The sequence below is a fragment of the Doryrhamphus excisus genome, linkage group LG12 (assembly GCF_037039965.1).
Source record: "Doryrhamphus excisus strain RoL-2023G ecotype Guam linkage group LG12, RoL_Dexc_Guam_v1.1, whole genome shotgun sequence".
Taxonomy (NCBI): Eukaryota; Metazoa; Chordata; class Actinopteri; order Syngnathiformes; family Syngnathidae; genus Doryrhamphus; species Doryrhamphus excisus.
Window position 1 is genome coordinate 4,717,280 of NC_136368.1, and position 14,041 is coordinate 4,731,320.

A 14,041-nucleotide genomic window follows, 5' to 3' on the forward strand; every position below is an offset into this window, starting at 1 on the left:
CGCTTATCTTCACAAGGATCGCAGGCATGCTGGAGCCTATCCCAGCTGTCTTTGGGCAAGAGGCAGGGGTACACCCTGGACTGGCGGCCAATATAATAAGACAAAATCAGACACATAAGACTCAAGGGTTCAGACTGAGTTCAGAGTTTGGTCTTATCTTACAGCCGCAACAGTAGTCTGTCTTTTTATTAGGAGTTTTTTAAATCAAGGATTATTGTGTCTGGTGCTTGTGTGTCTCACCAATATTAGTGTGTGATTTAACATAATTACTCATTCATTCATTTCCTACCGCTTATCCTCACAGGGTTTGCGGGGGTGCTGGAGCCTATCCCAGCTGTCTTTACACCCTGGACTGGTGGCCAGCCAATCACAGGGCACATATAGACAAACAACCATTCACACTCACATTCATACCTACAATTTACAATCGGCAATTAACCTAGCATGTTTTTGGAATATGGGAGGAAACCGGAGTACCCGGAGAAAACCCACGCATGCACGAGGAGAACATGCAAACTCCACACAGAGATGGTGGAATCGAACTCCAGTCTCCTATGGACTGCGCGCTAACCACTCAAACACTGTGCATCCCTTACCATAATTAGTATGTGATATAATAGAAATTAGTAATTAGATTTCATAAGTGTTCAATGATTCAGTAATCATATAAATAAATGGGTCTCCAAATAAGTACAGTACGCTTTTCTGCGCTTTGGGATGGAGGGGAATCGGTTATGACATCTAACGTATGTGAAATAAGGAAACGCATGAATCAAGTCGACAGGAAGCAAGGCGAAGACTAGTTATCTATCTCACTGAGTCGAGCGCGAGAGGATGAAACTTCCTGTCATGTTTTTTTTTTCTACGCTACTGTCCCTTTAATCCTCAAGAAAAAAAAAAACAACATATTAACGTCTTTTGAAGATGACATCCCTGTCTTCTTGTGGGTGCTTTTTTAGTCTTTCTACCTGCCAACATGAAAGACGTGATGACGACAGAGACAGCTTGGGGGCAGAGGAAGAAAGGTGGAGAAGTGTGTGTGGGGGGGGGGGGCAGATTTCCACCTCCAGCAGCTGCAGTTCAAAGTCAACCAGCAGACTTTTAGAAGCTCGGCAGGATCCGGCTTGTCCCCAACCGGGCCGGGGCCGCCTGTCTGCGGGCACGACTTCCCCCTGGGGGAGGCCCTGGGACAGTCGGGCATTACCATGAAAACAATTATGCAGACACGTGGAAGGTGTGCATGCAAAGCTCACAACCACCCCAAAAAAAACACCCCAAAACCCTCACACACAGGAGCGCTGTCCCATGGGATGGCGTTACTAATTAGGCGCCATTGAAATAAGATGAGCTAGTCACTGTAGCATTAAGTTTCAAAGCGTGACAGAATAAGAAGCTAGTGATGAAACAATCCAAATTACTGTAACCTTGCGTTGGAAGCTTTGTAGCAACATGCAGCATTCAAACATGTCAATAAAGTTTTTGTAATGTTATGCGGTTTGCATCTGTATTACCAACACAACTTATTGACTTATTGGCTCTTCCACCAATCAAAACAACTTTCCCTCCAGCAAACAATGCAAAATACATACTTGGAAGTTCAAAAAAAAAAGCTTTGGAATTTCCCCCAAGTCTTGCAGAAATCTGTCCCGACATTCCAGACGTCTTACCTGCAGGAGGAGAAAGTCCGGGGTCACACTGGTCTGCGGCCTCTGAGGATGTCGCACTGGTAAGGTCAGATGTCCGTCCTCAACCTGGAGGATCAACCTGTGATCAGCATCCACGGGATGGGGCTTCCTTTGCCTGCATGTAAGTCTCGCTTCAAAATAGCTGAACTTCTGTCTCCGCTTCCACTTTTTCCAGCGCCACTAAAAGGCTCCTCCTTAATAATGAGGGAAAGTGAGAAAGTTTCTCCGCCCTGAGACAGATGTGATCAGGTGAAGTGCTGACAAGGGGGCAGGGCTGCGGGTCATGACTCGACTGCGCCCTCTGTTGTTCACTTAATAAATGGCAGCCCATGAATAGGAGGACTTTATTATTAAACAGCAGTAGATTTGTGTTTGGTGTTTTTAGAAGCTAAAAAGAATATATTTTTACACATCTGGGAAAAATGTTAACCCTTTTTAACCCAAAAGTGGATTGAAACTGAATAGCAAGTGAATAATGATGTAAATACTAACAGGGTTACTTCTAATGTACATTTCCTCACACTATCTTGTGCCAGTTGTTAATTATATGTATTTCTTGATATATGTATTACAGTATATAGATTATTATTTCTTAGTTATTTTGTGCATGCATTTATCATGTCCCTCCTGGTACCATTTTGTATTTACATTTATTTATTTTGTTTTATTACCTAATTGAATTATAATTAATTTCATTAAAATATAAAATATAAAATTTGATTTTGCTGTTAATAAAGTGGAATTTATTTATAGATAAATTTAATCAATTAATAAATTATGTATTTAATTTAATAAATCATATCTTTTCCTTTATATATATATATATACATACATATATATATATATATATAGACAAAAATATGACCAGTTATTACCTTTATTACATAATTTAATTATAATTTATTTCATTAAAATATACAATTTTAAATTTTATTTTGCTTTTAATGAAGTGGAATTTATTTATAAATAATTAATAAATTAATTAATAAATTATATATTTAATTAATAAATTTTATCTTTCCTTCCTGACCAGTTATTACCTTTATTACCTAATTTAATTATATTTTTATTTCAATAAAATATTACATTTTGAATGTAATTTTGCTTTTAATTAAGTGGAATTTATGTATAAATAAATTTAATGAATTAATTATTTTTTTATTTCATTAATTAATATCTTTCCTACTATGGAAAGATATATATATATATATATATGTATATATATATATATATATATATATACTACCTGACGAGTTACAACTAGTTACAAACAATGATTGGTTAAGCTTAAAGGGGGCTTTTCTAATAGCATTAATATGATTAAAATGATTATTAACTTAAAAAAATGAGACTCCATGTAAAATAGAGTCGTAGATAAACAACAACATGTTCCAAGCTGGACAGTTTGATGCCTTCCTTTAGAATATAGAAATGATATGTCGACGTTGGACTTGGTCTTCATCTCTTTTCCCTTTCCGCTTCTTCTCCTTTTCTCCACCACAGGAAGGATGAGATAAAGAGGGGCTTTGAAAACAGGGGGTGTCCTGTAATTACGTATTACCTGTCCTCCTTGGCTTTCTCTCCCACTGTTTCCGACTCCTCATTTTTTTCTTATTCTTCCTCTCTGGTGGTCATTTGCTCGTTTTTTCTTCCACCGCTTCTTTACTCTCTCAGTCTGCATCCCTCCCACTTGCGGCCTATTAGCTTTTCACTTTTTCTTCCTTCTCGTTTGCCTCTTTCGCGTTGTCTTTTATGTTGAGCCAGGGGCTTCCTGACTGGAGGAGCGGGGAAGAGCTTCAATGAGATGAGAGGATAAAGAAAGGATGTGGAAAAGAAGAAAGACTGACCGGCTCTGCTGATGCAATGGCAGCTACAAACAAACACGGACGAATATCTGGAATGGATACGGTGGCGGTGGAACAAAAACAAGCACAGAAAGTCATCTGGAATAAGGTGTTAAGCCGAGATAAATGAGCTGCGAAACAAGATTAAATATGATAAGATAAGCGACTGTTCATAGGAAACATAACATAGTCATTCGGATGGAAATTGGTTTATTTATTGGTTTATTAAAAAACTTTTTTTCAAATGTTCTGAACTCCTGTTTCCATGTTGTTGGAACTGAGCTGACATTATGTCCAGTAGAGCCCTCCGTTTTGCGACCAAAAAATGAATACGGCCTATTATTAGTCCAAAAATAATGCATATCTCAGAAAAAATGTATGTATTTTTGCCTAAATTAAGCATTTTCTATCATAAAAATATCTAAAGTTACTAAAATACAAATATAAGGCATTCAGAAGATATGTAGTACTCTACACTGGTCACTAGGTGTCAGTAATGTTACTGTAATGCTGGCTGAGACACACAAGCACCAGACTTCGGGTTCGGACAACAGGCTTTTATTGCAGGTTTGGATGGTCTCACAACAGGCGGTTATGGGGAAAATTTACTTTAAAAAAAATGTTCTGAACTCCTGTTTCCATGTGGGTGGAGGTCTTTAACCGCGACTGAGCTGACATTATGTCCAGTAGAGCCCTCCGTTTTGCGACCAAAAATTAAATATGGCTTATTATTAGTCCAAAAATAATGCCTATCTCAGCAAATTGTATGTATTTTTTGCCTAAATTAAGCATTTTCTATCATAAAAATATCTAAAGTTACTAAAATACAAATATAAGGCATTCAGAAGATATGTAGTACTCTACACTGGTCACTAGGTGTCAGTAATGTTACTGTAATGCTGGCTGAGACACACAAGCACCAGACTCCGGGTTCGGACAACAGGCTTTTATTGCAGGTTTGGATGGTCTCACAACAGGCGGTTATGGGGAAAATGTACTTTTTTAAAAAAAGTTCTGAACTCCTGTTTCCACGTTGATGGAGGTCTTTAACCGCTACTGAGCTGACATTATGTCCAGTAGAGCCCTCCGTTTTGCGACCAAAAATTTAATACGGCCTATTATTAGTCCAAAAATTATGCATATCTCAGTAATGTTACTGTAATGCTGGCTGAGACACACAAGCACCAGACTCCGGGTTAGGACAACAGGATTTTATTGCAGGTTTGGATGATCTCATAACAGGCACAATAATCCCTAACACAGTTACTACTGTTGCAGCCGTGCTAAAACTCACTTCCTGTCCGCATCAGGATCACATTTACAGCAACACTCCTGTATTTGTCTCATTATGTCTACTGTATTGGGTAATAGGAGTGTAAAAGTGACTATAGGGGTGCTATTTCATGTCTAGAGGCTTTAAATGGAAATGGATTGCCAATGGAAATGGACCCGTACCAACAAGAGCCTTGTCAAGCCTAGTTGGCATTGTAAAGGTGACTATAGGGGTGCTATTTCATGTCTAGAGGCTTTTAATGGAAATGGCTTGCCAATGGAAATGGACCAATACCAACAAGAGCCGTGTCAAGCCTAGTTGGCATTGTGTTGTAGAAAGAGAAGAAATAATGTCATTTCTTCCGGGTTTGCACCAAATGTTTGTTTTTTTTCCCTTCTTCTACGCATGCCAGCCTACTTAAAAAAAATGTTCTGGCGCATAAAACATTTGTGCACTTTACTTTCTTGTCCACCTTTGTTTTGTTAAAGAACAAAGCTCAGTTGAAGGCAGCCAGCATGCTCATGCATCGCATCTGTAATGGACCGTCTACTTTGTTCCTGAATTTCACTGTCACACATCAAAGTGGGTCTAACAGCAGACCTCATTTACCGCTTGGTATAATGCCGTTAGGCTACGTTAATGAAATCATCAAAAAACAAAGTTGCTTTGTGCTTTTGGTTCTCTCGTGTTCTTTTTGTCTGAGAAAATAATGGGGAGAAACATTGGCATAAAACCATGGATGATTAATGGGTGTACCATCAAAACAAAGCAACACTGTGCAGGAAGAGGTTTATTCTTTATATTGTGCTTTCCTCTCACGGTCCAAAAACATGTTATGTTTTGTCATAAAGGTGTACATGTATAACATAAAAATAACATAAATCTAGTTAATCCCTTCCAGACACTTATTATGAAACATATTTTATCGTACATAGAAATTATTGTCATTAACAAGGATTAAACTTGTTGATTCAGGCTTCCCATACATCCTAATGAGATGGACCTCTATAGTCTTTCTCACCTTCTTTATCTAATTTTTGGCCCCATGGTGGGTTATTTAGCAGCTGTACTGCTGCACAAACAGTGAGTCTAACATCCCATTAGCACCACAAAAAGTAAAACTAACTTTTTCTTCTTCTTCTTAAATTAAGAAGAAGAAGTCTTTGTTTTGATACTCAATTTTGCGGAACGATACAGCACAGAGCAAATGGACTATAGTTTGTTATGTGCAATATTGTTCAAAAACTGAGAGTGATGCAACATTTTTGCACAAAATACAAAAACTGGGGTGCACAAAAACTCCCCGCCTCGATAAGCTCCAACTTATAGGAGAATAATAATTGTTAGAAATTGAATGAATCCAAAAGTATGTGTTCTGCAAATGCTTTATTTATGGACAGTCTCTCTCTCTCTCTCTCTCTCGCTCCATCTGTTCATCTATTAGCTACAGCCAATCAAAAGCAGCGTACCATGTTGCTCAAGCAGGGCGGACTTTAATCCACCCCAGTGACAATTTCTTTGACTTTCTAGCACCCCTGTTAGCCTCCCACATGCTCACACATGCACTAACTACTCCTTAACCAGGAAGAAAGAGACGTTTCCATGGTAACTGCCGCGTCAGCTAACCTACTTTTGCATGAGCCAAGGCCATTGGTTGATGGCAGGGATGTATGGTTGAGATACAGGCACGACAACAACACACCTGAGTAGCCACGTCAACTAAATATGTCGATTGAGAATAAAATCAAATAAAATGTTGCTCGTTATCTGTGTTGCAAATCAAGCAGGTGAGTGCAGTTTGTGTGTTGCAGTGGACTGTTAGCCATTAAGACTGTTTACGGCCACGATAAAAATAAATGTTGCATGCATGGAGCCTTCAAAATGGTCCTTACATATGGCCACAATTAAGAAAAGACATAGGTAATACTGTAGGGGGGAGGGAAAGAGCCCCCACCCCACCAAAATTCTAAATTCTACATTTATTTTACTTAATTCTAGCCTCCTTAATGAGGACACTCGCACATTTGCAATTTTTTAAAATAAAAATAAAAAATAAAAAATAAAAAATAAAAAATAAAAAATAAAAAATAAAAAATAAAAAATAAAAAATAAAAAATAAAAAATTATTCCAAAAACATGCTAGGTTAATTGGCGACTCCAAATTGTCCATAGGTATGAATGTGAGTGTGAATGGTTGTTTGTCTATATGTGCCATGTGATTGGCCTGCCATCAGTCCAGGGTGTACCCCACCTCTCGCACTAAGAGACAGCTGGGATAGGCTCCAGCACCCCCGTGACCCTCGTGAGGATAAGCGGTAGAAAATGAATGAATGAATGAATGAATGAATGAATGAATGTCTTTATGCTTCACTGATAATGCTTTTTTCAGCGGTCCTGAAATGCACCACATTTGCTACAAGGTGCAAAAGTGAAACTTATACAGCGGTAACTTGGTTTTCATTATTAATTTGTTGCAAAATGCCTGATAAAATCTGAAATTTACACAAATTTACACAAATTTTGCACTCTGATTTGCGGTTTTTGAATGCACCAGTTGCAAAAGTGACTCAAAAGTAAAACGTATACAGTGGTAACTCCGTTTTTGTCATTAATTTGTTCTAAATCTTATGAAAACTGATTCAATTAGTCAGGCATTCAAGGGGACCTTATTCCACTTTTCTGACCTATAAATGTAGTTAAAATGTTGTATTCTCGTGTTAAACAATGCCAAAGTTTCAGATAATGAAATATGCACATTTGGAAGTGAGCCCTGAAAGAAGTTTGGGATGGCTCAAAATGCTTGGTTTCAGAAGGCGTGGTAAAACCATTACTTTGTGATGTCACAGAGAGTCAGACTTCCTTATATGGTTTATAGTTAGGAAGCACTTTGGGCATGTGACCAATCACAGGAGAGTGTGGATGCCCGGAGGTAGATCGTGGTTTTGGCAGGAAGCACATATCAAAGGAAATACAGCTGGAATAGGTGCAGATTCTGGAAGATCTGAAAAGTTTTCTGTGTGTAGCTGCTTTATGGGAGACCACAACTCAATACAAAGGATCAAAAAATGATCCCCTTTGAGATTTCACACTTTTTTTGTCTGTGCTTAAAAGCACCATAGTTTTTCCGAGATGCAAAGTGAATTTTTTTTATTAAAACCGAAAGCTGACATTTTGCACATTGTTCAGTGGTTCTTGAACACACCATAGCTGGGTTCTGTGAGAGGCACAATGAGTTTAGCTATGTTTGACAACCAATGTGACCTTAAAACTTGCAGCGAGGTGAACGAGCAGGGTGGATTATGGCGATGCGGACTAACGCCTTCTCCAGCCTACCAGCGTTAGCTTGACCACCAGGCTAAAGGCTACACCGTGGCTCCCATTCCATCTTACATTATCATTCATTAATGGTGACTAGCTATACATTTTATACTTAAAATGTGTCTAATATGTATGTGAGGCATATTTAGAAATAAAATGTGGACTTTGTTACAAGTGAACAATGGCAATTGAAGAGAGAGTTCTGGAGGTGCTTCTTCTTAAATGGATTGAGGGCTTTTTTTCATCCAATAATCAGTTTTGAGCACTTCTTGCTCTAGTTCCTTTAATGCTGAATTATCATCTGTGGACAATTACGTACATAAAGCATGATGAAGCACATTGAGCGTAAGACCTGGCTGGCGGTGATAAAGAGAGTGACAGAGATGATGGATTCAGGCGTGTTGCCAGCACTTGAGGAAAGTATTTAAAATCAGGGCTTGGCAACCTCAGACTCGCATTCAGCGCGGGGTGAATGGCTGTAGCATGGCAATATTCCACAGTGGCGCTACGGGGGCGACAAGCGAAAGCTTCAAGAAATGGCAGGTCCCGGCGGATGTCATGCAGCGGGGACCTCCATTGCTTGCGCTTGACCTTCATTTGAGTGCCAGACAGTCTTGTTGCAGTTCAATCAGAATTTCATTTTAGCTTGAATATGTGAACTTAACCTTGGATTGGACCTTTTTCCCTCTCGGGCACTCTCACCAGCTACAGCGTTATGCTATGCATTATGTGCACAATATTGCATAATAACGGAATATTTGGGAAAAAAAATTCAACCAAAGCATACAGAAAATGGGGCATTTAAAAATATAAGTTATTTAAATATAAGTTATTTTTTATCAGCCATACCTAAACACGACGTAACCGATTGCATTACATGACAGATCCAGCAGATGGTGCTGCCAGGAAAAAAGCACAAGGATTGTCCGGCCTTGGCGGAGGTCTCTTTTTTGCAAAAAATACATACATACCTATAGGGTTTGCTCTCATTTCTCGCCCATGTACACACACTCCTTCTCCACCCCTGAGCTTTTCATCGTGGGTGGCAATTAGCCCCCCTGCCCCTCACCCGGCAAAGTATGGCTTCAGTCACATTCTGACACACCGGGGACGAGCACATGCGCTAGTCCTAATCCCTCAGGCGCTGAGTTCGAGAGCGGTTGCAGGTCTGAACAGGTGGACAGGCAAAGCAGGCGCCGTCACAGCTGAGAGGCGACACATACTCTGCACACAAACGTATATGCATTAACTTGCCCTGTTTTTTTTTGTCAATGGAATAATTGCCCCTGTTTATCTTCTTGGAGCACATTGGTTCCAGGTCATCTGTGTTACTACATGTAACAGTTATGTAAAGGTCATATTGTATGTATTATTGATTACACTCTAATGCTGTATACTTATCAATTCATTATGGCTGTAGAATTAATTTTTAAGCATTGTTTCCCATCTGGAATACCAGTCATTGCAACTTTAGTCAAGAACCTTTAGGCTGCAGTAGCGACTTTTCAACACAAGGGGGCAGAAAAAGCCAATTATTCCACTTCAGCTGTTTCCAATGAGGATAGTTTTCCTTACGAGTACAATACAAGAATGTATTTCAAAAAGCAATATAAACAATTATAAACACAATTATGTAAAGTTTTTGTTAATGTACCATTACGATTATGACTAGTTTGCATGTTGGCACGCCAATATTAGGCCACCCTGTTGTTTGAAAACGAACTTTTTCTTTATTTTTCTCAAGCTGCAGCACCTCCCCTGAAGTCTTCTACCCCCCCCCCCCCCCCACCTCACACTTTGAAACCTCCATGTTCTTTTTGTGACGTTATTTCACATGTGACGATAAGCAGATGATTGACAAGCTGTCTTGTCTCCCAGCTTCTTTATCAAATGCAGCTATGCGCACGCGCCACAATTGTAACAAGCGTGATGATGATGATGGTGGTGATGATGATGATGAGAGCGTGACCTCAGCGCTTCCAGCACAGCCGTGGGAGAGACACGCTTGCTTGCCAGCACACGGGAGGGACAGACACACGGAGAGGGAGACACGGTGGAGACGACCCGGGAGAGGAAAGTGCAAGACGACGCGCGTGGGGCGTCCCTCCACTGCTCCGCGTCGTCTCTCTTACCAGAATGTTCTGCGGTCCATTTCTCCGCCACGAGAACCAGCCGCCGCGGCGTCTCCACGGAGCCTGAAGCCCAAATGATCACCCTCTCCGCCGACATGGACGAGTCTTCGTCGTTGCTGGATCTCTTGGAGTGCTCGGTGTGCCTGGAGCGCCTGGACACTACGGCCAAGGTGCTGCCGTGTCAGCACACCTTCTGCCGCCGCTGCCTGGAGAACATCGTCAGCTCCCGGAACGAGCTGCGTTGCCCCGAGTGTCGCATCCTGGTGGACTGCGGTGTGGACGACCTACCGGCGAACATCCTACTAGTTCGCCTGCTGGACGGTATCAAGCAGCGGCCTCAGCGAGGGAGCATCGGAGCGGGCAGCAGGCAGACCTTAGCCGGGGGCTCGCTGCAGGGGTGTGCAGCCGGGATATCTGCGCCTCCTGCGGGCAGCGCCATCAGAGAGCTGCCCGTCGCTACACGGAGCTCTCCAGTAAAGGTAGGTTTGCACTTTTACCAAAAACACTTTTAAACGTTTGCACTTTTCCAATTATCTCCTTTTTTGCCCCCTCCAGACACACTTCCTTGATACTTTTTGTTCTGGTATGTCAACAGTGCTGCTGCTGCAGTGAAACATTTTGGACATATAGGTCTTTGAACACATGGAACAATTAATTATTTTCAATAGTTTAAATACAGAATATGTCTGCCTTGAGAATATGCAGTTGCCTTTTCTAGAAGTGCATCACAGATTGTGTAATGATGCATGAGAAACTTACCTGGTAACAAGATCCATGCAGCACCGTATAGAACACAGCCTGGAGGATGTGTACCGCTCATCACTGCAGATGACTCATCTACTCACTAATGTATGTTGTCTATGAACTGTTTTGTTGTGGCGCTGGAGCTTATGGGACTCAAAATGTGGCAAAGATGGACTTTGAGCATCAATCTGTTTGTGATAAATGTTGTTATAGTCGTTTAAAGGCACAGTTTTGGATGACGACGAGACGGCGTTTGTGTCTGTGGTGCATCCAAGGGATTGTTTTGCAGCATAATGTGCATCCAAGGAATTGCAATGGTGTTTTAATACACAAAATGCTTTGTTTATGTTTTGTCGGATGCGGTTTGTCATATACAAGCAGGTGTTTGACTGCGTTCCAGGCGTCTCAAGCTTTTGAATGCTGCGTCGTAAAGTCAATATTAAATCAACGGTCACTGCCGTTCTTCCGTTTCCACATGAATCCAGACGGAACACGGGAGAGTAGAAAATCACTGTCTTGTTTTGAGCTATGTACGCCAAGGTTGAAGTCTCCCGATGGCCGTTTAACGTCTTTAGCGGTCCCCGCAGATGTTTGCTGTCAGAGTTTAATTTCCAACACATGCTTATGAACGCATCTTTTTTCCAAGCTGAAGTTCATAAACGCTCCCGGACGTTGGCTTCTAATAAGCTCAATAAATATTTGTGGCCCTTAGTCGGTCTTAACTTCAAACTTCTTGTGTGCCTCAACTGAAGATAAGATGTAGAAAACACTCAGTATTGTTTGTCTTCATTTCTCCCTAAAGAGAGGCAATAATGCTAATCTTCTGCACGTCAGGCATCATTTTGTAAGTTACCAGTTAAATGGAATCGAAGTTGATGACAATAAAAGAACCGGCAGGAGTTGCATATGGACAAAAGTGTTGGGACACCTTTCTTTTGCACGTACAGGAAGCGAAAAAGGAAGAAACAATAGTGTCGTTTCCCACTTTCATTAAGGATACTGATCATATGGGAATATTGTGACCTTGTAAGATAATTTTTTTAGTCAATTAATCTCAAGCTTGTTGTGTCAATTAATCGGTTCGACCCTAGACGGATCATATCAACATGTTACAAATACAAGCAGTAATGGGTTTGGTCTTTAATGTATTGGAAAAGAGGCAGAAATCAACACAAACCGATGATGCGTATATCAAAATAGTTGTTGATTTATGTGATAATAAATTAATCATTGCACCTTTCAAGGTGAAAAAGAGGTTGTCGGTCAAGAATCTCTTGAGTGGAAAAACAAAAACGGGCTTCTTTGAATCGAAAGCACGGCAAAACATGTCAGAAAATTCAGCTTCACAGGACCACACACACAATCAGAACTCATGTCACATTCACAGACCGTTGGAAATCACACAAATCTTTAACACTACACATAGCTGCCAGGAAAAAAAAACATGCTAGGTTAATTGGCCACTCCAAATTGTCCATAGGTATGAATGTGAGTGTGAATGGTTGTTTGTCTATATGTGCCCTGTGATTGGCTGGCCACCAGTCCAGGGTGTATACCGCCTCTCGCCCAAAGACAGCTGGGGTAGGCTCCAGCACCCCCTGCGACCCTCGTGAGGAAAAAGCGGTAGAAAATGAATGAATGAATGAATAGCTGCCAGGTTGCCACGGTATCTTCAGCATATTAAAGGATTTGATCCTATGAAAGTGACAGTAATAACTAAGCCACATAGTACTTCTGTTTTTAAGATGTAAATGTTGCTAGTTTAGGTCAAACTTAGGTATACTTGGGTAAACTTAGGTATACGGTCCGACATTCATCACAGCAGTTTAGGAATAGGACTTCGTAACCTGAGGACCACCTATATTCCAGTCTTGGAATCATTTCTACAAGATGTCTTTGTTATGCAGAAGAACATAGATCTTAGAGGTAAGGGGTTTGATAGGGTTCAGGTCAGGGTTCTCAAGTTTTTTCCACACACATTACACTGGGACACAGAACCAAAAAGTCCTGACAAAAGTGGACTCATAAGTGGGGCTGGAGTGACGTAGGCTAACCTGATTGGTGGATTATTTGTAGATGGATAAAGAGTTATGGGCCGCACGGTCCACACAGTCAGGAGATTGGGAAGACCTGGGTTCGATTCTCCGCTTGGGCATCTTTGTGTGCGGTTTGCATGTTAGGTTAGTCGGTGACTCCAAATTGTCCGTTGGTAACGTTGCCAGCCCTGCGTTTGGCTGGCAACCGGGGTGTACCCTGCCTCTCGTCCAAAGACAGCTGGGATAGGCTCCAGCACCCCCCGCGACCCTCGTGAGGAAAAGCTGTAGAAAATGAATGAATAGTGACTCCAAATTGTCCGTAGGTAACGTTGCCAGCCCTGCGTTTGACTGGCAACCCGGGGTGTACCTCGCCTCTCGCCCAAAGTCACCTGGGATAGGCTCCAGCGTACGGTAGAAAATGGATGGATGCATAAAGAGTTATGTTTCAATACCTTATCCACACACTGTAAGTCCATGTTTGCTGTCGACGTTTACACTTATTCCCAAGAAAGCGTCCAAGGAAACAGGATGCTATGAATAATTAGCATAATAAAGCAACCCCCACCCTGCCCCACGTGCACACGGACTCCTTACAACAACCCTTATCTGGCAAGCAGGCCATTGATTGATGCAGTGGAGTGAGTCAGAGTGATGAAGTGCGTTTGCAGTGAGCAGTCATTTGTTCACGGTGTTGAACTGCAATTCAAACCTTCAGTGACATTTCCCCTCGCACTTAACACTCCATTTCCGTTCGCTCAATATTCCTAACCTGCGGGACAGGTGAGTTGCCTCCGCGTGTGGGAACGATATGCGTCCAGTTATGGCGGAAGACGCAACCTCAGTCTTTATTGAACACACAAAATGAGTTTCCATTCGCACAGGATGGCTTAAACACCATCGCACAGAGTTGCTGTGACCAGGCTGTGTTTGTTTTAGGGTCCCACTGAGAGACCACTCATCTGTGTGTTTGTAGCCTTTAATGCCACTGAACAAACCCACACACACACAA

General features: G+C 41.3%; 2 protein-coding genes across 3 annotated transcripts in view; one reads left to right on the forward strand and one right to left on the reverse strand.

Annotated features, from left to right (window-relative positions):
• edar (ectodysplasin A receptor) overlaps positions 1 to 1,870 on the reverse strand; it is a 29,259-nt gene extending 27,389 nt beyond the window's left edge. For both annotated transcript variants that reach the window (XM_058082973.2, XM_058082972.2), the window contains exon 1: positions 1,668 to 1,870. The gene's annotated coding sequence lies outside the window, so the exon portion shown is untranslated. The remainder of the gene's footprint in view (positions 1 to 1,667) is intronic.
• Positions 1,871 to 10,040: 8,170 nt separating this feature from the next.
• Positions 10,041 to 14,041, forward strand: part of LOC131135488 (E3 ubiquitin-protein ligase SH3RF3-like) — a 96,811-nt gene continuing 92,810 nt past the window's right edge. The window contains exon 1 of the mRNA XM_058081440.2: positions 10,041 to 10,731. Coding sequence (XP_057937423.2) covers positions 10,327 to 10,731 — 405 coding nt within the window. The 5' untranslated portion in view covers positions 10,041 to 10,326. The remainder of the gene's footprint in view (positions 10,732 to 14,041) is intronic.